At 27.8% G+C, this 25,561-nt stretch overlaps 2 protein-coding genes across 2 annotated transcripts in view; both read left to right on the top strand.

The window, feature by feature from the left end:
* Positions 1-3,389, top strand: part of LOC100208466 (protein C1orf43 homolog) — a 28,817-nt gene extending 25,428 nt beyond the window's left edge. Inside the window, exon 7 of the mRNA XM_065811158.1 lies at positions 3,142-3,389. Coding sequence (XP_065667230.1) covers positions 3,142-3,331 — 190 coding nt within the window. The 3' untranslated portion in view covers positions 3,332-3,389. The remainder of the gene's footprint in view (positions 1-3,141) is intronic.
* A 764-nt stretch (positions 3,390-4,153) lies between these two features.
* Positions 4,154-24,692, top strand: LOC100207912 (uncharacterized). Its single transcript, XM_065811156.1, has 12 exons — positions 4,154-4,579; positions 9,356-10,869; positions 17,214-17,361; positions 17,841-17,928; positions 19,797-19,916; positions 20,038-20,112; positions 20,560-20,593; positions 22,087-22,143; positions 22,224-22,313; positions 22,459-22,536; positions 24,202-24,321; positions 24,550-24,692. Exons 1-12 carry the CDS (start codon positions 4,165-4,167, stop codon positions 24,637-24,639), a joined length of 2,829 nt encoding a protein of 942 aa, XP_065667228.1. The 5' UTR covers positions 4,154-4,164; the 3' UTR covers positions 24,640-24,692.
* Positions 24,693-25,561: the final 869 nt, after the last annotated feature.

The following is a 25,561-nucleotide window of genomic DNA, read 5'->3' as shown; positions in this document are numbered from 1 at the left end:
TCCACTCCATTCTGTCTGCCTGATCAACATCATCGCTCTATCACCTGGCATTACAAACTGGCTTCCAGCATAAAATTATCACATTTCAACAGCTCTAAATTTATATACAAGCTTGGTAACTACAAAAAAATCAACAAAGAATTCAATAAGGTTGACTGGTCATCTATTTTTAAAGACTTAAACATAGAACAATGTTATCAACTTTGGCTCAACAAATACAATGAATGTTTTCTTCAATTCATCCCTTGTATGCCGAACAAACCATCCCCCAAAAAACAATCATTGATGGCAAAAGAACTATTATCTCTTATTCGTCTTAAAAAATCGCTCTGGGCTTGTAACGTCAGTTTAAAATGGAAAATCACATCCCTGGTTGGGGAATATAGAGAAACTAGAAAGTTTAGTAAAAAATTAAGTCATTTTTCTCTGAAATCTTTTGAAAATGCCCTTGCCAATGATAAGCGTAATCCTAAAAGACTGTTTTCATACATAAATAGTAAACGCTCTGTAATAAATCAGATCTCATCTATGCGAATCACCAGTTCCAGTGAGATCATTAGCTCTGACAAAATTACAATAGCCAACTCACTTAACATTCAATTTCAATCAGTTTTCAGCAATTAGCCATCCAATGAAAATCTTCCCTGTTTTGATTGTAGAACTAACACAATCCTCATTAGCATAGCTTTCGATACTCTGGCCACTCTAATGGAACTCTCAGCACTAGATATATCTAAATCACTTGGTGTAGATAATGTCAGTCCTCACGTTTTACGCTTTTGTTTTACCTCGAAATTCTCCACTTACTCTCATCTTTCAAAAGTCATTTGACAATGTTGAAATTTCAAGCTCATGGTCCAAAGCAAATGTAACACCTTTATTTAAGAAGGGCTCCAGAATTGACCCATCAAATTACAGACCAAAATCCCTTACCTCGATTCCGTTTAAAATAATGGAAAAATTAGTTAGAAGTATATAATTAATTAGAAATATATAAATAATTAGAAAAGGCAATCATGCAGCATCTAAAATCAAACAATCTTTTATCAAATAGTCAACATGGATTTTTAGAGAAAAAAACATGCATTACAAATCTCCTTGAAACAATGGACTTTTTGACTGGAAATATAGCCAGAAAGCTACCAGTTGACGCCGTATTTCTGGATTTTGCTAAAGCTTTTAACAAAGTCCCACATCAACAAATGCTTTAGAAATAAAAAAAGGAAGGAATCGAAGGCAATCTTTTCAATTGGATAAAAGCTTTTCTACTCAACTGGTCTCAATGAGTCATCCTTGGCGACACTCAATTGAATTGGTTACCTGTGACAAGTGGAGTTCCTCAAGGATCAGTCTTAGGTCCAATTTTATTTGTCATTTTCATCAATGATCTGCCAAATGTAATAAGCAAAGAAAACAGTTGTAAGATCTACGCTGATGACGCTAAAATCCTAAGCATTGTCAGCTCACTTGCTGCTCAACTTCAACTCCAATCAGATATTGACCAAATTGTTAATTGGAGTAAATCTTGGCTCATGGAGCTAAACGCAAAGAAATGCAAGGTCATGCACTTTGGCCATAAAAAATTAACTCCTTTCTAGTACTCAATGGAGGAATTAGGCCCTTGTTCAACAACAACTCGAACTACATTGGTAGCAACCACCTCTGAGCGTGACTTAAGAATTCAAATTGCCAATGATCTTTAAAGTAGAAACCCAATCTATCATTGCCTCATGTAAAGCAAATCAAATACTAGGTATCCTAAAACACACTTTCCAATCTTTATGGAAACAACTCTATTCCACCTACATCCATCCTTTACTTGAGTTTACAATTCCAGCTTGGAACCCTCATTTGATGAAGGATGAACAAAATATTGAATTAATACAGCGCAGAGCCATAAAAATACCAGACAAACTGAAAAAGTTAGACAAGTCCAGATGTTTACAATCTTTTGTTAAATGTCGTAAACGAGGTGACCTCATTCAAAAGTATAAAATTATTAATAACATTGACATAGTCAACTGGCACTTTTCCCTCATCACAATTCCACTAAGAGCAAATCACAGAGGAAGACTTCACCGTGAAAAGTACAGCAATAATTTAGCTTGTTTCCACTTTTTTAACAATTGCGTTGCCATTGCATGGAACATGTTACCAGATAAAGTAATCGGTTCTCCAACTGTCAACAGTTTTAAAGCGAACCTCGATAAGCTCTAATGTTACTACAGCTTGCAGCTTTCCTTAGTGAAAGTTGCAATATGAGCTTCACGAAAACTAACTGTAATCTGTTAATCTATGATTTGTATTTTGTCAATTATTTTTACTTTTGTTGTAACAAATATATACTACTACTATACTAAATAATCTAATGATAAATTAGAATCTAAAATAAATATGAATAAAGATGTGATAAATAAATAAAATTAAATATATATATATATATATATATATATATATATATATATATATATATATATATATATATATATATATATATGCAAAAGCAGCAAAAAATAAAATTGATTAAAAATATCTTCTTCCCTTTTAATAAATCTTTTCTTTTGATCTTTTTAATCTTTTTTTTTTTTCTTCCCACCTATTGATCTTTTTTTTCCTTTTCTTTTTGTTTTATTATATTTAAAATCGATTTAAAATTCGATCTTTTTTTTGCGTCATTCTCTATAAGTTTTACGTTTCGTTATATCTTTCTATGATTATTTTTTTTTATTCACAAAAAGATTTCCTGTTTTACTATTTTTGCTTTCTATATTTTAAAATCTTCTTTAGATGATTGAAATGATTTAAGTTATTATAAATTCTGTAAACTTTTTTCTTCTTTTTTTTTACTTTTTTCCTTCTTTATTTCCATTAAAAAAAAAACGTCCGCCATCCTTGAAGGCACTCTACAGTTTTTTTCATAATAATATATATTAGCCTATATGTTAGCTATAACAATTTAGTCGCCTATGTTAAAAACAGTTCATAGAAAATTTTGAAAATTTTACATAAAAATATTATTTAAAAAAAAATATTTAAGGGATTAACTAATTTAGACCTTTCCAAAACTTTTTTAAATTTTTGGAAAAGTCTGTTCAACTTATTATTGTATTATTGTATGCTATGTTTATATCTATTGTATAGAGTTCATCAAAAGTTTCCTGTTCCTGGAAGTCTGGTTATAAATTGCGAGCACCATGATGTGAAAGATTCAACTTTAACATCTGGAATCATCGAAGATTCATTAAGTCAAGTGATTGCGCCATCAGCCCTTGTAGAAAATAAAGCAAATAGTTTGCGCTTTCGTGATAATAGTCGAAATCAAATTATTTAAATCTTTTTTTTTCTTTTCAAAAAGTGTAGCCTAAATAAAAAATGTGTCACCTTTATAATTTTTTTTATAGACAAATTGTTAGTAATTATTATAATAATTTATTCAGAATATCACCAGTCTACCAGTTAAGTATTAAAATGTAAAAAATATTATTCAGAATATCACCAGTCTACCAGTTAAGTATTTAGAATATCACCTACCAGTTAAGTATTAAAATGTAAAAAATATTATAATAATATTTAGTTAAATTGTTTACTCTAAAACTTGAAACCTTACTTCCTATTAAATTTTAGTCTTGCACTTTTTTTAAATTTTAGTCTTTGCACTTAATTCTAAAATGTAATTCTTATTCAGTTGTATTATCTTAGGTTAGTTTTATTGTTTTGAGATGTTATGTAAAGATGTATGAAATTTTTTATTTTTATTTATTAATATTTGTAAAATTATATTGTTATAATTTGTAAATAAAAATGAAAAACAAAACTTAAGAACTAATGTTTATTTACTTATTTTTATTGTTTTTAATCTTTTTGAGTTTCTTTTACTTAATTTTTCTGGAATAGCACAATGATCTGAGGTTATATTTTTACAATTGATTTACAAACTTGTCAAATATGAGTGAAAAAATAAATGGTTTAAAGTTAATGCATGTCTTGTATAGAGATGCTTGGTGGTAAAAAGTGTTGTTGTTAAGTAGTGGTGGTTTTGTGGCTTAGTGACTGTAGACAATTGTGTTGTTTAGTGGTAGTGAATATGTGGTACTGGTAAAAGTAATTTTTATTGTTAAAAAATAAGTATTGATAAGGAATAATGAAATTATTTTTTAGTTTATAATGGAAAACATCGAAATTAATTATACTAATACGAATTCTGGTAGTATGCAACAAATTATAAATAGTACAGGTAGTGAACACATTAAAGATATTGTAGGTAATGAAGAATCTGATAGTTTGAATTGTTTAAGTAACCCAAACACTGCTTTCAAAGAATATCAAATTAGTGGACACACTGATGTTTTAAACCATTTAAATAAAGAATTTATTGACGAAGTACAATCAAATAATGGTTGTACAGATTTCATAAACAGTACAAGTAATGGATACTCTGGTTTTTTGGATCATTCCATTGAATGTGATGATACATACCGTTTCAATAATGAACATCCTGATGTTATTGAACATTCACCTAATGAACACACTCGTGTTATGGAGGTTTCTTCTAATAATCAACCTTCTGTTATGAACTCAAGTATGTTTTTTTTCTTTATTATATATTTTTTTCATTTTTTTATTTTTATGTGCTATAAGAATTTTTTTTTTTTAGTTTCCATATTCATGTTAAAAAATAACCTAACCCTTTAAATATATAATTTTTAAGTGTGTTTCATTTAGTGCTGTAAAAGTTTGTTTTTAAAATTTATTATAAGCCATTTAAGATATATGCTAAATATAAAATATTTTATATATGATAAATATCAAGAATTGCTTATATGATAAATTATAAATGATTGTTAATATATTCCCATTTACATGCTAAATGATAAAAAATGGTAAAAAAAAGATGAAATAATGATAACTATTGTATTGTATATTTATTCAGTCATCAATAGTTATTATTTACAAATTTATTGAAATCATGCACAGTAAAAACAGTTCTTGGTAAGAATTTATCTAAAATTCATATTCTAATTATTGACAGAGAGAGGCAGACAAGGATCCCTCTTTTCTGACAACATTTCCAATTATAGCTGCGCCATCCGAATTGAAAAGCGCAAATAAACTGTACTTTTAAAGTCTATATTTAAAACGGTTAAGTGATGGTGCGATTATTGTGGTAGTTGATAAGAAATTCCGGTTTTTAACTACTCAATTAGTGATAAAATTGCGTCTTTCATAATGTTTCAAATTTTTTTTGATGGCTAGTTCAAAGGCATAGCTCCTTATTCTTAAACTATACTTAGATCTTCGTTTTGCTGGTGTGGTTTGTGGCACCACAAAATTGATTGAATTAGTTCCATTAATTATTTTGTAATGCTGTATAAGTTCCATATGCATGCAGCAGTTTTCAAGGGTAGTCAAATGAAGCCGTGTTAAACGTTCCTCGTATTTTAGGTGACTTATTGACTTAATCCATTTTGTGGTTCAATGTTGAATTTTTTTCATTGTATTTATATCTCCTATGAAATGAGATGCTGGGACGGCAAATTCTAATAATGGTCAGATATAAGTAGTGTGTATGAAATGCCAAAGAGTTAAACCACGACTTCTGAATCTTTTTTTAAATTTCCCTAGCACTCTTTTTCCAGCTGCAGCTGCATGCTCAGCTTGTAACTTCACTTTAAGATTATTAGATACTGTAACCCCCAAATCGCATTCTTTTGCTGTGGTTTGTTTACGATGACTATTTTGTGATTCGGTTGTATATATATATGGTTTGGCTCATTTTTTTCTTTACCCATGTGCATAACTTTGCATTTTTCAATATTAAATGGCATAAGCCATTTTTTAGACCATCTAGCAGCTGTGTCAAGATCTTTTTGAAGACATAGTACATGTTTTTCAGACTTCATAATACCCATGATCTTGCTGTCGCCTGCATATATTTTTAGATGACTCGAAATCAACTCCAGTAAATTGTTAATGTAGAGCACAAAAAGGAGTGGTCCTAAAACCGAACCCTTAGGTACTCCACTAAACACTTTTCTCCATGGCAATAATGTATTATCTATTTTGGCACATTGTTCTCTATTTCTCAACCAATTTTTTATCCAGTTATGTAGTTGAACATGAATGCCATATGCCTTCAGTTTATATCAGAGTCTTTCGTGCTGTACCTTATCAAATGCTTTTAAAAAGTCTGTATAAATTTCTTCTGCTGTAAAACCCTGATTGATGGAATCTGTAACATATAAGTTTGTTTTTGGCACAATGCTGCATAATACAATTGTGGATTAAACCTTCTAACACCTTACAAGGTACCAAGGTTTTGGAAACTGGCCGGTAGTTGCTTGCCTTTGACTTGCTTCCTTTTTTGAATATAGGTGTTACTTGTGTTTTTCTCCCTTGATTTGGAACAAAAGATGTTAAAATAGAAGACTTAAATAACATGGCTAAAGGGACAGAAAAAGCTTCTGCACAATTTTTCAAAACTCTAAGATCATCTGGACCTGTTACTTTTGAAGGATCAAGTTTCAGCATTCTGTTTTTGACTATTTCATAAGGGATAAAATCAAATCCTTTATCACAAGTGGCTGGAGATCGGTTTAAAAAATTAGGTAGCGGTCCTTGTGGCTCTACTTAAAAGACAATATAAAAATAATCTTTGAGTGTCTTAAATATGTTAAATATGTTATTGGTCACCGGTCCATTGCTGTCTTCAAGTAAATAGATATTATCGTGAACTTTGATTTTGCTTGTGACTTTAGAATTTAGTCCTTTTTAGTTATGTTTAAACAAAGAAGTTAGTGCATCTTTGCAGTCTAGTTCTGCTTTTTTCGCCACTTTTGTGATGGTTTTTGCTACTTTTTTATATTCTGCTCTAATAAGTTGGTGTGATCCTGGTCCTGCTGATATATATTTAACCCAGAGTTTACTCTTTTATTTTTTACAGCTTCCATGACCTCACTAGTAACACATGGGTTTTTATTTGGCTGGTATGGTTTTGTGTTACTTGATATGTAGAGTGAAGTAGCTTCATTATATTTGTCAAAAAAAAGTTTGTATTTTTCGGCCTCAGATATTTTTTTAAATGTCTCCCAATCATAACTTCTTATATAATTTGAGATAAAAGTGTAGTTTGCCTTGCTCCACACTAATTGAGGAGTTATTTGTGGTCTATTGTTTGTTATTGCTGTTGCAATTGAACCAACAATAGTTAGGTGAGCTTGTCCCTCCGGGGTAGATCCCAAAGGTTCAGCTTGAGTTAAAAAAATTAATCTGTCTGGCTCATTAGTTATGATTAAGTCCAAGATGGACTTTGGTTCTTTAACACATGAATTTCAAAAGGTTGGGAAAGTGACAAGTTTCATAAGATGGTTTTCCTCTAAACAAGACTTGAACTGAATGACAGTTAAGCTGTTGATCAGTATATTGACTGCTGTCAAAACACCTCCTCCAACATTAATACTTTCATAGCTTTAGTGCTTGAAATTAAAGTCACCATAGAGTAATTAGGACTTGCAGCTGATTGTTTTAAGGGCCTCTGTAGCAGTCTGAATTGATTTGGTAATTTCTAGGAGTGCTAGTTCATCTTTATTTGGTGGTCGGTAGATGCACTCTAAATGAAGTGATTCTTTTTTTGAGTTTGAGCTTTATCCACAGCTGTTCAATGGTATTTTTATTAAGTTGTTCAATATTTGTTAACATGCAGTTAAGATAATTTTTTACGTAGATAGCTACGCCAACCCCTATCTTTACGGCCCTGTTTCATGAAAAAACTTTTTACCCTGAAATATCAGTATCTGCAGTCTTCTCCGTTTGACGTTTAATGCCAGTGCACAAAAAAGCGCTGGCAGGATGGTCTTTTTTAAGTTTTCCTGCACTATTCAAAAAATTTTTTTTTTTTGGCTATTTAAATTAAAATTAAAATAGCGAATAGAATAAATACTAGATAAAATAATTATATAAAAAACTGGTAAAAAAAAGCATTTTTCATAAAAGTTGAACAAATGAACAAAACATTATTTTGTTGCAATTTAAAACAAAGCACTTTTATTTTCTTGGCAAGCGCTTTTTTATGCTCTTGCCAAAGTTGTTTTCTTTTAACATTGAGGCTTGATGGTTGTACCTGTTGGGATTGTTAAAGCTGATTCAGGGTTTTTTTTAGCTGGGGTAAGCTTTCATTAACAATATTTGTTGTGATTTTTTATTTTGAGGCATTAGCGATAGCATCTGCAACGTTCTTGCTGTTGACAAAGACTGATCTTACAATTTAGTTTGTTGAATTTGTGTTGTTCTGCCTCCATTCAGTCTTAGCAAGCACATCTTTGTACTTAGGTGTGATGAGACTGTGATGCCTGGCTTTCGATAAAACCAGGGCATGCGATTAAGAGTCACTGACTTTGACCTGCATGAGCTTAGTTTTTCTGAATTCTTTGTTGGGTTTTTTATGATTAAAACCTCTGACTCTCTCAATAATTGAGGTGTTGATACCAACAGTTCTAAAGAAATTTTTTGGTGCCTGTTTATTTTTGTCTTTATTTTCTGAGACCTTTAGTCCTATCACTGTTGTGATTTTGTCATTATTTCCTGAGACCTCTAGACCCATCACTTGATTATTTTTGCTATCTTTGTTTTTGCTCTTGTGCTACTTTATTTAAAAATATATTCCAATTATTTTTACTTTCATTAGGTTTGCTGATAAAGAGTGATAAAATTAATACTGGTTCAGGTTTTTTTAGTTCGCTAAGAGATTTTTGTAAGATTTCGTTTTCTGCTTCTAAAGTCAAGACTTTGTTTTCTAGAGTTGCAATGTGTGCTTTTTTCAACTAGAAATTTTGCAAACATTATATAGTCTAGTTGCTCTGTTTTACCGAGTCTTGTGCTTGAGAATCCTTCAGGTTCATATAGACTAGTGATGGGCATTGTACTGGCTTTGATCAGTTTTATTTTTGTGGACATTTATTGACAGCGGAAAAATAATAATAATAAAGTTTATATATATACATATATATAAATATGTATATGTATATATAGAAATTATATATATTTCTTTCGTAGATATAATTAAATGATTTACAAATAAAACAGTTGTTATAAATTTTCCGTGAATATATTAATTAATTAATAAATAAGTTTTGGATTTTGTCAAAAGCACTAAAAAGTATAAAAAAGTAAAAGTGAATAAATGAGAGAAAAAAAAAGGCTGAAAAATTATTAACAGTAAAAATTAAAGATGAAAGTTTTTTTTTTAACTTTCAGATTTTTGAATTTAGAAAAGACAATTAATAAATAATAACACAGGAAATAATATTTTTTCCTTTAATTTTTTAGTCATAAGCTACATAAAAAAATTGTTTTATTTTAGTTACTCCAGTTAAAAGTTATATTCAATCTCCTGGAAAACGAATAAATGATGTATCTGTTGAAGATGCTCAAAACTCTGCTGAACTTACTGAAAATGGTTTTCCTGATGTTTCTATTGCACATTCTGCTGAGGTTCTTTCCTGTTTATTAGATTCAGGTAAACGAGTAAATGAACTTCCTGTTGAAGTTGCACAAAATTTGTCAGAAAGAACAGAAAATGGTTTTCCTGATGTTACTATTGCACATTCTGCTGAGGTTCTTTCCTGTCTATTAGATTCAGGTAAACGAGTAAATGAGCTTCCTGTAGAAGTTGCACAAAGTTTGTCAGAAAGAACAGAAAATGGTTTTCCTGATGTTTCTGTTGAACATTCTGCTGAGGTTCTTTCTAGTTTATTAGACTCAGGAAAGCGAGCCAATGAGTTGCCCGTAGAAGTTGCACAAAGTTTGTCTGAGAGAACAGAAAATGGCTTCCCAGATGTAACTGTTCTCACAATAAACTTTGACGAGGAAAAGTATGATTCTGAAGCTAAACTGCTCTATTGTCACCAAAAATCTGATAATGATATTCAAGAAAAAGAAATTGTGGAAACCATAAAAAGTAGTCCTTGTCAAGAAAAAAATGCTGCAGTGACCAATGAACTTTTTAATAATGCTGCAGTGACCAGTGAACTTTTAAATAAACAAACTTTTGATCAAGCTCAGATTGATGATAGATCTGAAAACAGTTTACACAAAAATCATTCTCAAATTGAATCTCAGAGCTCTGAGAAGCAATATTTAAACCAAAATCAACATTTGAACCAGTCAGGAATTGTTGTGCTATCCAAAAAAACACCTGAACTAGAATCAGTTATAATTGAAGACAATTTGTTTTCGAAAGAAACACCTGAACTTGAATCAGTTATAAATGAGAATTTATTTTTAAATGAAACACATGAACTAGAATCTGTTATAAATGAAAAGATTTTGTTTTTGAATGAGGTGCCAAAACTAGATACAGTCAAAAATGAAGAATGTTTGTTTAATAAAGAGTTAAAAACTGAAACAGATAATTTTACTTCAATTCAAAAAGATATTTTATTAGAACAACCTCAAAATACAATATTTAATCCTGATCTTACCCATAACACCGAAAATAAAAAAGAAACAAGTAATTCATTAAATGCACCAGAAAATAACCCTAAAAAAGAAACAAGTCATTTATTAAATACACCAGAAAATAACCCTAAAAAAGAAACAAGTGATTCATTAAATGCACCAGAAGTTGATAAAACTTATTCAAAATTACCCACTGCTAAAAATGAAGACATTCCATTACATTTATCTTCAGTTGAGCAAGATTTAGTTCAATTGCCTTCAGTTACTTATGAAAAAATTGAAATCTCAGATTTTACTACTGAAAACAAAAATTTATCATCTGCAGATCAAAAGAGTTCATTAACAAGTTCACCAACAGTAATTGACGACTCTACTGAGTGGTTAGATATTTTGGGTAATGGATTACTAAAGAAAAAGGTTTTTGATATTATTTTTAAATTTCTTTCCTTTTTACATATTTATTACTTTAATATGTACAAGTTCTTGTTTCTTTATCTTGATAGAATTAAAGTAAATTTCAATTATGTAGTAACAATAAACACTTTTGTTTAAATTTAAAAATAAAAAGTTTATAATGTTTATAACTTTCTAGTTTCAATAAAAAAATATTTTTACTTACATTTACTTGTATGTAATACTTGTAAATTGAAGTAAATAATGCACTTGCCTCAGAAATAAAGGATCCGTGGTTTAAACCCCACCTCTGGGCAAGTTTTGCGACATCGGTTAGGAAGGAGGCATGAACTTCCTATTAAATACTCATCCGCTGTGCTCTGTGATAAGACCGTAAGGACTTCTTGGGGCACCTAAATAAAATAAAAACAAATTATAAATTATTAATATCTTTATAAGTTTTATAAATTAAATATCTTTATAAATTAAGTTAATTTATCTAGTAAAAAATCAGTAAAAAAATTAAAAATTTTCTTTATAAGTTAAGTTATATATAAACAAACAAGTATGACATTTTTTAATGCATAAATTAGTTAAATACACTTTCAACGTGACAGTTAACCAAAAAGGTCTTATTTAAATATTATTACTATTTAATTTATTTTCTCTCCTCTAAAGTAAAATTTAAAAATTGCATAATTATAAATAATGAAACATTAAAAAAAACATGGTAGCGCAAAATTTTTTGCTAGTCAATGACAATTATGACATTTTTATTTTATTTATATATCAGTTTTATGAGCGTAGGTGCTTTATGTAGATACCACATGCAGGGCATAATATAATTTTTCAAAAGGTTATTTTTTGAGAACACTCTACATACATACATGCATACATACATACATACATTCACATATATAAATTTTTCTTATTTCTGACATTTTTCACGACTTTTTTTATAAATGACAATTTTTAAAATTAGCTGAAATAAAAAAAAAGTCTTTCTATTTGTACAGCTATTCAAGAAAGTTTAAACGATTGCAGAATTTTTATCAAGTATGTTTGGTTTTTGTTTGATAAAAAAAAACTGTAAAATGATATCAAATTAAATTTTTATTTATTAAAGAAAAAGTAATTAGCTTTAAAATGAATATGAACATATTATAAAAATTTTAATATTTAGTTAGAAAAAAACAATTACAAAAAATCATATAGGAAAAATAAGAAGCACAAAAGTTTAAACGAGTTGCAACATTCAAACAAAAAATGAAAAAAAAAGCAAAATTAATATTTAAAGTGTCCTTCTTTGTTTTTATAGCAAAGATAAAATCGTTTATGCATTGATTCAACCAATTTCATGCACATCACGCGAGGTACCTTCAGCCGGTACTCATTCAAAGGTTGCTTCAAATGCTGAGTTGATTGAATTTTATGGTATGTCAGTTGATTGTCGATCCAAGACCAAATATTTTCAATTGGGTTGAGATCTGGTGATCTAAGGCACCAGGGCATCACATTGAACTTTTTTTTCAAAAATTATTTTTTGATTGAGTGAGCTGTGTGAGCTGAAGCCCCGTCTTGTTGAAAGATGAATTGCTTGCTTTTGCCATGCACGTGTCTGATTGATGGAACTAAATACGTTTCCAATGTGTTCTTGTAGGTGTATTGATTAATTCGGCCTTCATACAGCTCATAGAAGCCTATACCTTTGTGAGAAAAACATCCCCAGATGCCAACCGAACCTCCACCGCCTTGTCGACGATGTTGCAAAAACCTGTCTGAATATTTCTCAGTTGCAAATCTTTTGACATAGATTCTTTCCTTGCAGTTTACAACTTGAAAATTAGCTCCACCACTTCAAATAACTTTTGCTTACTGTTCTACACACCAGTCTAGTTTTTCTTTGGACCACACTCGTTGTTTGTTTATCCGTGATTGAAAAAATAGGTTTTCTAGCACCTATGTATGTTCCAATGCCTTTTTCCAACAATGTTTGTCTCACGAGCTCTCTGCTAACTTTTGGATTATTTTTTGACTCGTTGAAGATTTATGCTAGCTTTTTGTAGCTGAGTCAGGGGTATTCTCTGCTCATTCTGAATATACCACTTTTGTCACGGTTGCTGAGTTTGGATAGTCTCCCAGTACACAGCATGTCGGAGACGTCCTTGGTAAGTTCTCAGGTTTTGTTGGTATTTCGAACGCAATATGCAGAAACGTGAAGTATTTTGCCTATTTGAACATTTGTGTGATTTTTTGTCCTCGCCATACCAATAACTTGCCACTTGATCTCACTAGAAACTGATTTTTAACCCATTTGCACGCAATTGAAATTAATTTGAAATTTACAATAATTCAAGTTGATTTTTAATGAATTAAAAGCTGCCTGATGATGTTGTGATGAATTTTTTGATTGTAAACTACTCATTTTAACTTTATTTAAAAATAAAAAAAATTTTTGCATCGGATTTATCAATTAATTAACAAATTGATCCTAAATAAAATCGTTTAAACTTTTGTGACACCTCTTAATTTGTACCACCTAACTTTTAATGAAATTTTTGAGTAAACATTGATGAGTCAAAACCTACTTTTTTTTAATGCTATTAACAAATAACCTATTTACCAAATTGGAAAAAAAAATTATTTTGGTATCTATTTCCGTTTGATTTTTATTCAAGAAAAACCGAAGATTAGATCTTAAAATTCTTTAATTGTTTAAACTTTCGTGAATAGCTGTATTCTTAAATATTCAAATGCAATATGTTATTAAGTTATGATTTCAAATAATATTTTTTTTATTATAAAGAATTTAATTGTATTTAAAAACTTTTGTTGCAGTTTGAATATCTAATACTAAAGATTACTCAAAAATTACTCAAAATTAACACTTAAAATCTATTTGTACTAAGTCGCTATCAACTTTTCTACACCTTTTTTTTTTTTCCCAACATAACAGGAAATAATTATTATTTTTTATTTTATTTTGTAGAAGTTTTTGTGTTAGCATTTTCATTTTGTAATTTTTGCTTTCATTTTGTAGTTTTTGTGTTTTGCCTTTTCGTTTGTAATTATTTGTGCTCTTGTTGCTAATTATTTTTATTGTTGTTCACTATTTCTATTCTACTAATTTTTCTACACCTTTTTTTTTTTCGCCAAAATATCTGAAGATTGTTTTTATTTTTAATTTAATGTAGAAGTTTTTGTTTTTGCATTTTCATTTTGTAGTTTTTGTGTTTTGCGTTTTCATAAGCGTTAAGTTTTTTCTTTTTTGTGCTGTTATTGCTTATTGTTTTTATTTTTATTTGCTGTTGTTATTAATTGAGTGTTTTAATATTTTTTGTTTTATTTTTTAATTTATTATAGCTATTATTATATCTGTATTTTTTTTATTTATCTCTATTTTTTTAATATATTTTGTCGCTATTTAATTTATTATAGCTATTATTATATAATTATTATATTGTTATTATTATTATTTTTAAATTAATTTAATTTACACATGCTTTTATTTATTATTTTTTTGTTTGTTTATTTTATTTAGGTGTCACTCCAATGACTAGTTTTCAACTATATGAGTGACACCTAACCTAATTTTGTAAAATTATGAAAAACTTGTAATTTTTCAATTTTTGGTTGAATAAATGGACTAAAAAAAAAAGAAATAGAAACTGGAAAACAAATTTTGAAAAAGATAAAAAGTCTTGAAATTGTGTTATTAAACAAAGTTTTCTCATTTCTAAAAGCCATTAGTTCTTCTTCAAACAGGTTTTGTTCATTTTGCTAACAGTATTTTTTTATTTAAAAAAAAAGAGCAAATATTTCTCAGTTTTTTAATAAGGTTAATAAGAAATTCAGTTCATAAACCAATGCACAAATTATATTATTACATTATACTCTACAGGTAGAGTATAATGTAATAATATAAATGTTATTAAAAATGAAAGAGTAGTTGGTTTTAAAATACATAAATTTATGTTTTATGTATTTTTTTAAACACAAAAATTTTATATTTGTAAAAACAATCAGTACCAAAAACAGGAAATTTTTTCTTTAAAATGATGTTTATTTTGTAGTGGCTCTATAAATAGTAAATATTTTAGGAGAAGGGTCCTAATAATATTTTAGGAGAAGGGTCTTAATAATAAAAATTATTATCGAATCAAACTCAACTGATGCTTGTACAAGAGCAGGATTAGAAGCATTAAATCTTTCAAGTAATTTTACCCAAAGACTTCATCATTTAAATAAAGAGGGCACTGTAATTATTTTTTTCTCTACTTGAACAGAGCTTTGACCTTTATGCAGGTGTAAAATAAAAATAAACACCAAAAAGTCTGTCAAAGAAATTCAGCAAAAAATTACAACACGAGAAGCAAGATTTTGTCAGGTTTGACAGTTGCTCGCTAACAACAAAATAAATTGTCTATCGATAATATTGCATGGCTAATTAATTTTTTTTATCAGTTTTTGGCAGCAATATCATTGGTAAGCATGTAAAAATATTCAACATAAAATTTTTGTCACAACAAGAGAAAAAATATAATTTCTAAAGATGTTTCAATGTTACACCACTTTACCTTATATAGGTCTACTGCTAATTTCTAAAATTAAAGTGTAGGTTGGTGCTAATATATATTAAAAATATTTTCTCTATTTTATTTGTCAAAATTCCAATGATAAATTTACAGCATAAAACATACTACTCTCAATATTACCCATATAGGGGGTAACATTGACAGTTAAACCCCAACAACAAAATTAATTATCTATTAATAATATTAGATAACTAATTAAGTTCTTCATTAGTTTATGGGAGTTATATTATTGGTAAACACATAGAAATATTGCATACCAATTTTAGCTCGTCACAGCTAAAAAAATTATTTTTTCTAAAGGTGTGTCAATGTGCAGAGAAATGTCACTTTACCTAACCTAAAAACTTTTTATTATCAAAATAAATTAGTATTATAAAAGAAATTATTATCATATAAACATGAACTGCATTATTTAACAATCTGAAGCATGGGCAACGCAAGTACTACAAGTATTTTAAAATAATTTTTTTTATTATACTTATAAACCTTAACCTCTTTATTTAAAAAAAAATGTGACACCTTTAAATTGTGTTTATGCTAACAGATGACATCTTGAAAAAATTTGCAAGAATTTTTCTCTAAATCGAAGTTTTTTTGAGAAATTTTTTACCATAAAACTGAAAACATTCAATTACTTTCTGTGATTTTTATCTGAATAAAACTTTGTTTATTGCTAGACACTTATTGTTCTTTTTTTATATTTTTCTACTTTATTTGTTTAATCTTACAGATAATCCCTAAAATGATATAGGATGATCTTGGTATTTTATGATTATAAAATAATGTCCAGGATCCTAAGATTGTAATCACTAAGCCTAAGGTGTGATGTTGTTCTGAATAGCAGATGAGTGTTGAGGGATGTTGTATTAAACAGCAGTTTTTAGTATTATGTCTTTACTATGTACATTGGCATCTTCTAAGGTTACATCTCTTTATTGTGCTCGCTACTTTCTTACTCAGGATTCTATTTTTTATCTTTGTAAATCTCAAATCCGTCCTTGTATGGAATACTGTTGCTATATCTTGGGCAGATCTTCAAATGATGCCCTTTCTCTTTTAGACAAGGTTCAAAAACATTGTAAACATAGATGGACCTGCCTTTGCAGCCAACCTCTAACCATTATCACGTTGTCATAATGTTGTTTCTCTTTCTCTTTTCTATAAATACTATAATGGGCACTTCTCTAAAGAGCTAGCCTCTCTTCTACCATCTACAATTCATTCTCGTATTACTCGTCATTCAAATAAGTCTCATCCTTTTACTGTGACTGTTCCTAAGTGCTTTAAAATTCTTATTCGTCTAGTTTTTTTTCTTGAACATCAGTTCTTTGGAATTTGCTTCCTTCATCTTGTTTTTCTGATTCATATAATTTGCAATCTTTTAAGTTATTTTGCTCTATAAATTTCATCTTTTCTCTTCCAGTAATTCCAACTCTAATAGTGGTTGCTTGCAGCCTTGTTGGAAGTGAAGATATGAAAAGAAGAAAAAAAGAGTTTTATGCCAACAACTAGTATTTTGTTATAAAATGAAATTTTCTTATTTCAATGTTCAGAATGTTTTTCAAATATGGCAAATGAGCTTGCCAAGACTTATGGAAGCACAGAAATTAGTATTCAAGTATATGATTTTCAAGTTAATTTTACAAAGTTGGACAGATGTCCAGAATAAAAGTATATATTAAAGAAGAGTTGTGCCCAAACTAATATTTTATTTTTTGTATGTAAGTGAATTTTAAATTTTTTTTCAAATTTTTGTTACTGTTTTGTCATTAGGTTTTAAGAAAAGGACTTGGTCATAAATCAAGACCGGTCAGTGGTGATATAGTCACAATAAAATGCAAAGGAATGTTATCAGATGGAACAATTGTTGATGCACATGACTCATTACAGTTTGTGCTTAGTGATGAGGAGGTTATTCAAGGTAATTTCTTTTGTTAAAGTTAATTGATTATTTTTGTATTTTTTGTTAGAACATAATTGTGAGGATCCATTAAAGAGTTACACTGGTGCAGAAACAATCTTTATCACCACCATATCCCTACAAGTTTTTGTAGTGATATGGTAAGGATATCCCCATCAATAACGCAAGTTTCACAAGCTCTACATCTCAAAATCTATACTCTTTTATGTGGTTAATGCGTTTCATATAATTGCACTCATGTTTAACAATTATGATTATATTTTGTATTTCTTATTATATCATATTTAACATTTGTTATATTTGTGTTTATAATAATTTAGACTGTTACCGCTGTATTACCAAACCCAGTAATACCATTACAGTAGTATTACACTATTTATTTAACATTCCTGCAGTAATTATCTTGTCACTCTCTGGTGTCTATCTGTTGTTTTTTTTTACATAAAATAAGTTTTTTAGTAAAACAATACTGATTACAGCTTTTGATTTGTCTGTTGCATTGATGGAAAATACTGAAGTGGCATGCATATTTACCGATGCTAGGTATGCCTATGGAATATATGGAAGGTGTGTGTTTTTATTTATTTTTTATTTAAAAATTTATACTTTTTTAACTGTTTCTTTTTTCAAATGTTTTGACTAAATTTATTTAAATTTTAGTTTAATGTTATTCGATATTGACATACAAATTTAATTTGTTATTTAAATTTTTTTTTCTTTAGTTGAATGTCTTATAAGCCAAACCACTTAATTCCACTTTTTGCAAATTTCTAATTCTTCTAATTTTTAAAATACTTAAATTTTATAATATTTTTATTGTCATTTTATATATATATATATATATATATATATATATATATATATATATATATATATATATATATACACACATACATACATACATACATACATACATACATACATACATACATACATACATACATACATACATACATATGTGTGTATGTGTATATACAGTATATATTAGGCCCCCATAATATTTTTCAAATAATTTTGAAGTTAGTTTTTAAAAAAAAGTAAGCAATTACAAATAAAGAAATAAAAGAAAAAAAGATAGAAAGGACCTAATTTGTTATCCCTATATATATATATATATATATATATATATATATATATATATATATATATATATATATATATATATATATATATATATATATATATATATATATATATATATAGACACACACACACACACACACACACACACACACACACACACACACACACACACACACACACACACATAGACTGAAATAGTTTTTATTTCTCATTTGAATCGTCCAGGATGATAATCAGGAGTCCGGTATATTAGTTTTTTTTGGTATTTTTATATGGATTAAAATACTGAAGAAAATAAATTTTAGCATCTGACTACTAAAACGTGTCTGATAAGAAACGGTTTAATTAAAAGTAAATTAATTAATAAAAAAATGTGAATTAGTAACTTTAAAAAAGTAACTTTAGTTACAAAGAGATGTTGCTAAAGAGATAACTATAAATACAACTTTTAAAGGTCATCATTTTTGTCATAGTTAATATCTGTTTTGTGTCGTTTTTTTTTGTCAGTCTTTACAAAGGTTTCATTAAGTAAAGCCAAAAAATTGAAAAGCAAAACCGAAAAAAAAGTTTTTTTTTTAAAAAAAAATATTCTATTATTCTCTCTCAATCTTAAATCAAATTTAATTTAGTTGTAAATAAATAAAAATGAGTTGTCCCATGCCACCAGACGACTATGAGGGTACACCCCTGCTTTATATTTGAATGAAAGTGTCGAGCACAATAAAGAGATGCAACCTTAGCAGATACTAATTTTGCAATGGATTTGATACATTGTTTCCAAGAAAGATCAGAAGTAAGAGTAAATCCTTGAAGATGAAGGATAGATGACTCTTCGAGTACATTAAAATTCATAAATATAGGAATATCTAAATTACTGCGATAACGATTGGCTGAAAAAAATTGAGTTTTATCTGAAATAAAGTTCACCAGCCATTGTGTTCATTTTCAAATGAAATATTTTTGTTATTATAATTTGATTTTCAAACAGTTTATTAAACCATCTTATATAGATGTTGTTTTCAGAGTATACTAACGTCCCTGGTAGTTCAACAAGGTTTGTGTTTCAGAGTTATAAAGTTGAGAGAGGGTTATAACCACAAGTAGCCTCCTCATCTGTAGTGGCCTTATCGGCCTTGGGGAGGTGAATTAATAAAAATTAAAAAAAAAAAAAAGTTATATACAAAATATCATACAACATTAAGTATCATACAACGTTTACTATTAATTTCAAGGTGTTTGTGTATAGTAGACAAAAAAAAAAGCTGAGAAAGTTTAGTTTTAATGTATATCACTGTACTGACTTTATTATAAATAATTCCCTGCTAAAATTAAAATGTAAATTTTTTTTTCAGACCTAATTTTATTCCTCCTATTCCCCAAAATGCATCATTAACGTATGAAGTCGAAATTTTATCAGTGAAGCCAGGACCAGATATTACACAACTTTCTAGTGAAGAAAGAATCAAATATGCGTACTTAGATTTATTTGATTAATTTTCTTTATCAGAGTTTGAAATGAATTTTTTTTAAATTATTGTTTTTTTCTTTTACCTGTGCTTCAGTTATTTGTTTTTTACTAACAATATTTTTTAGTAATGCAAAAAGAGAAAGAGGAAATGAGCTTTATATGATTGGTGATCATTCATCTTCGATAAACGTTTATAAAAGGTTAGCATTAAAGATAAATAACTATTTAGATTATTCTCTTAATATTTGACCATCTCAGTGATGTTTTTTTTTGTTTAACCAAAGAATGTTTTTAAGTTTATCACAGTTATAATATGATTGTCATAGTTTAATATATTTAAATCTATTAATTCATGTTAAGCTTACAATTAGAATTAGTAAAATAAATTAAAATCACATATAGCCCACAAATAGAACACAAAATCATGAAACACAAAAACAAGAGATTCCAGGTTCAAGTCCACCCTACACCTTAAAAAGTACCACAAAATAAGAAGTATCATAAAATCATTTTTTCATTCACAAAATAAGAAATTTTACTATATTGGTATTATTATTCTAAATTTAAAATGATTATTGTGAAATGAATGTGATATTAGAAAAAGTATTTTTATAATAAGATTTTTTTTTAATTTTTTTCATTTGTAGAGGTTTAAAGTATGTGGAGGGAAGTTCAGAAATGGTGAATTTTGTTTTACATTCTTTCATTTTTTGTATGACATTCTTTTAGATTTTTATGTATGTAAATAATTAGATTGTTAAACACTCCGTTATGATTATTTATATTAATTATATGTTCGCAAAACTTTACTTGCATAAAATTATTTACTTGCATTAAGTTTACTTTCATTATATTTACTTCACGGGTACCCTAAAGTTTATCTAAGACCTTATGTTGTAGCCCATGAAATTTTTTTTTTGAATTTCAAAGTAGGCTACTTATACATTGTATAACTGTAAAAATTTAAATAATTTGTTGGTAGCTTTTTAATAAAATTTTCTTAGAAGTTTTATAAATAATGATATTTCAGTACTAAAATAATTTTTTTTCCGTCATCCATTATAGTTATTCATTTTCTGTATTTGCAACAGCGCAATTGGTGATAGCAATATTTAGTGGTATCTGATTGGCTAATAGTTGCTGTATATCAGACATTCCTTTAAAAGCCTAAATAGCCTTTTTATCTTTAGTTCTAGTTCTGTTATAACTAGTTAAAAAATGTTAGAACTAGTTCTAAATCAAGAAAAAATACCATACTTTACTAAAAATCAAGGTGGATTTTAAAAATAGTTTGTATAATGTGTTTGAAAAAAAGAAACAATTTAACTTAAATCGTTATATTATTAGCTTATCATGATTAACGTTAGCTTATATCGTTGTAATATTGCATTTAGACAGAACACACAATAAATTTAAGGTGCTTTCAGTACAAATGCTCAAAGAGTTTTTTATTCACCAAGAAGCCAATATAATCATCAACTAAGTTTTTATTATTATTATTCCAAAAACAAAAACCTATGATTTTTATGATATCTTGAAAGATTTATACAAAGTTTTAGAGGTCATTACTTTTAAAGTTCATATAGTGGAGAAGCATGGAGAAGTTTATTGTTATAGAAGGAGAAAAGTTTGTATTTTTGAAAAATTAACAATTAACATTTTAACTGTACTTATAAAAATATTAATCTTAATACTTTGAATGAAGGTTATAAATATAAATACTTTATAGTTTTAGTTAAGGGTAATATTTGTTATAGTAAATATTTGCTTTCTAGAAAAAGTACTCCCAAATTCAAAGCTTTAGGTTAAGCCACTGTATTCCTTTAAAATTGTGTTAACCCTCTCAATAAAAAAAACATAGTAGGTCAAACAACCAAACAATTTGTATATCGCTATTTGATATCTTTGCTATGGTCTTAAGGTGAGTCTAATCTTTAGTTAAAACAAGTCTTGCTGGTAATTTTTCTCAAAAAGCTACCAACAAGTAATTTAAATTTAAATTTTAAAATGCTCGCTTTACATTTTTAATTATTTTTCAGATAAAGAAAAAATAAACAATGAGTGTGATATATATATATATATATATATATATATATATATATATATATATATATATATATATATATATATATATATATATATATATATAATTAAAAATTTTATTTCTTTTTTAGAATGTTTTAGAAATGAAGGTTAAGTTATTAAATAATTTATCTGCTGCACAACTCAAGGTGAGGTCACACTCAGCATGGTAGATTTTTACAATTCAAATTTTTAAGGCTAAAAAAGGTTTATTTTTACTTTCTTTAAGGTGAATGCCTATGCAATGGCTATTGTTTCACTTGATTCAGTTCTTAGAGTTGAGCCAAAAAATACAAAAGCTCTATTTCGCAAAGGAAAGGTATGTTTTATGGGCTACAAATTATGGATCTTGAAAAAATTAAGATTTTATTTATAGATTTTCATGATTTTTTAATTCTTTTTTTTCACTTGAATAAATATTTTAAGTTATTTTTTAATTATTAATTTTTGGTTGTTGTAAACAGTGCCTTGAAGGTTTAGGAAATGATGAGGAAGCATTAAAATGTCTTAAAGAAGCATCAACCCTTGACCCACATAACAAAGTAAGATTTATTGAAAATTTTCAGTTAATACTTTTTGATTATTTTTTTAATTATTTTATTTTTTAATATTGTTCATGCTAAATGCAGTTTATGTGGTTAATGCATTATGCTTTACTTTTAACTGTAAATAGTGTGTTAAAATACAACCTTTTAAAAGCTTTTTGAAAACATATGTTAGATATGTTTTCAAATGTTATCAATTTATTAAATTTATGCTAAAAATTATTTCATTGAATATTTGCTATGGATTAAAGTACTTTTTAAAGTACTTTCATGAAGACAAGTTCCGCCATTAAAAATAGGTATTGTATGAAGCATTGCATTTCAAAATAAACTAATTTTTTTAACATCAAATTTAAAAATTTTTGTTTATACTTTTTGAACCTTATGAAACTTTTTAAAGTTTTAAACTAGAAAATCATAAATACTGAATTCAAAAAAATATTTGTAAAAACTGTAACGTTTTTATTAACGTATTTATTTTATTAACGTATTTATTTATGTTAATTATATTATCACTGAATTTGTTATTTATTTGTTATAATTTATTCCTTATATACTTTGATTTTATCTACATTTGTGACAATATATTTTTTTAAATCAGTTTATATAAAAATAACATTTTAAGGATTATTTGAGAGTGCTACAAGTTGTCTTAATTTTCTTCGTGATGGTCCTTGGGCTAATATCTTTTCCCTCTCAGCTGAAAAATGCACCTCCTACGTAATCTCCTGGGTTCAGGCAGAAATAGAAACTTTTCTTTCTTCTTGTTGGTTCCAAGTCCATCCTCACTCTACTCCATGGTTTTCACACTCTAGTGCAGCTGCTATATCTAATCATAAAATTTTTTTTATTTTTTCTAAATGAACAACTCTCTTAAAACAAACAGCTATTTATTATTGCAAGAAATTGATGTAAAAAGGTGCTGTTAGATGCTAAGCTCCATTATTGTCAGTTCACTAAATCTTGTATCTTATCTCAGAAGTTAGGCTCTAGAGACTTTTGGAAAATTGTCAACAGCGTTGTTAACAAATGTAGGTCTAACATTCCATCCCTCATTCATGGGACTGATCTTATTACCTCTTCAAGGATAAGGCAGAACTATATTCTAACTGCTTTATTAAAGTCATCCTCAAAGGCTAACACTCTTCTTTATTTCCAGTAACTTCTGGGGTACCTCAAGGTTCTATTCTTGGTCTTGTTTTGTTTCTTATCATCATTCAGCAGTCTCATTCTTTTACTTTATCTTGTCCTGCATTCTCTAAAAAATTTTATTCGTCTAGTTTTTCCCAAAAAAACTAGACGAAAAAAATTTTAATATAAAATAACAACCTTTAACTTTTCAAGTCTTCTGTCAACCATTTTCTTACTCTATAACTCTATTCTTTTTTTCTAGTTACTCCCAACTTAATAGTGGTTGCTTGAAACCTTGTTGGGAGTGAATCAGAATTAAAAAAAAAAAGTTATTTTTAAGCAGTTTGTTTATTTAATGTTAGAGTGACAGAAGTTTAAGCCTGTATAATTTTAATTTTCATTTATTTAGTTCATGTATCTGTTGTTTTAATGCAGTTTTTTTACCTGTTTTATTTGTGGATGTAGAAAATATTTTTTTCTAGTATTACTGTAAATTTTGCATCATCATTTGTGTTTTCAACTTTTTTGTAGTTGATTCATCAAGATATTGCAAAAGTCCGTTCTCGACTTGCGGTAACTCAAAAGAAAGAGAAAGAAATTTATGAAAAAATGTTTTCACAAAAAAAGAAAGAAAAAGTTATACAGAATGAGGTATATTGTACTATAGTGTTTTTTTAAATTTGATATATATATATATATATATATACACATATTTTAGTTAATACTTATTTTTATGTAAGCGAGTTTGTCCATTAATTGTGTGAACTTGCTTATTGGTTTTGTATCTATTAGTTGTTTATTTATTGTGTGAGTTAGTACATTGGTTGTGTAAGTAAGATTGTCTATTCATTGTGTTAGTTTATTTTTTTTTACCTTTAGCCTTCAGTGTGGCCATACATAATTGGTTCTAGTCTGGTTGCAGCTATTGGTGTTATATCTGGTATTCTATGGTTTCGCAAGCATTCATAATTTTTTACAATTTTGATTTTTTAGAAAAAATTTTAAACATATTTTTATTCCTATTTTTGTTGTTTTTATTTTAACTTTTGAATCACCCGGTTGAAAAATGACACAAAAAAAACACTTGTCATTTGTTTTATTGAACAGAGTTCTTTATTGTTATTTTTTGTTGTATTATTACACACAACCTTTTGTTTTTATTTGTTGTTTATATTGCTGCTGATTGCCTTTTTTATATTTTTTTGTACTTGCCACAGCTGTTTACTTAGTAACAAATTTTGATTTTAACTTGAAATATTATTCATGCTTTCTATGTAAATAGTAGAAGTTTGTTATTTTGCATAAAATTTAAATAAAATAAAACCTGGACCTTAAACTTTTATTCTTTTTTGAATCAAAGAAAATTACAGAGAATTATAATAGATATATTTGTTACTTCTACGAAGAAAATATTAATGACCAGATTTATTGTAGATTTTTTTTTCTTTTTTTTCTCTCAGTTTTTTGAAAAATTATCTGTGTTTGATGAAGTTATAGTTATTCAAAAGTCAATTGGGTTCAGTATCTTTTTCAAGTCAGTTGAGTTCAATATGGTGACCTGGTTTCTTAAAATATTTTTTAGCCAACTACCCATATTGTGTAACCCTAACCCTGAGCCATATTGTTGTGTAACCCTAACCCTGACCCATATTGTTGTGTAACCCTAACCCTGAGCCATATTGTTGTGTAACCCTAACATTGACCCATATTGTTGTGTAACCCTAACCCTGAGCCATATTGTTGTGTAACCCTAATGTTGAGCCATATTGTAGAATTTGTGAGCTACTAAACATTTAAAGTTTTCAATGACGTAATTTATATAAGTTGTTACTCTGACCTTAATCCTTCACTTGAGAAAAAAAATTTCACTAGAATATAAAAGAAAAACCAC

The sequence above is a fragment of the Hydra vulgaris genome, chromosome 12, assembly GCF_038396675.1.
Source record: "Hydra vulgaris chromosome 12, alternate assembly HydraT2T_AEP".
In the NCBI taxonomy this organism is placed as follows: Eukaryota; Metazoa; Cnidaria; class Hydrozoa; order Anthoathecata; family Hydridae; genus Hydra; species Hydra vulgaris.
This window is presented reverse-complemented; position numbering and strand designations above follow the sequence as displayed.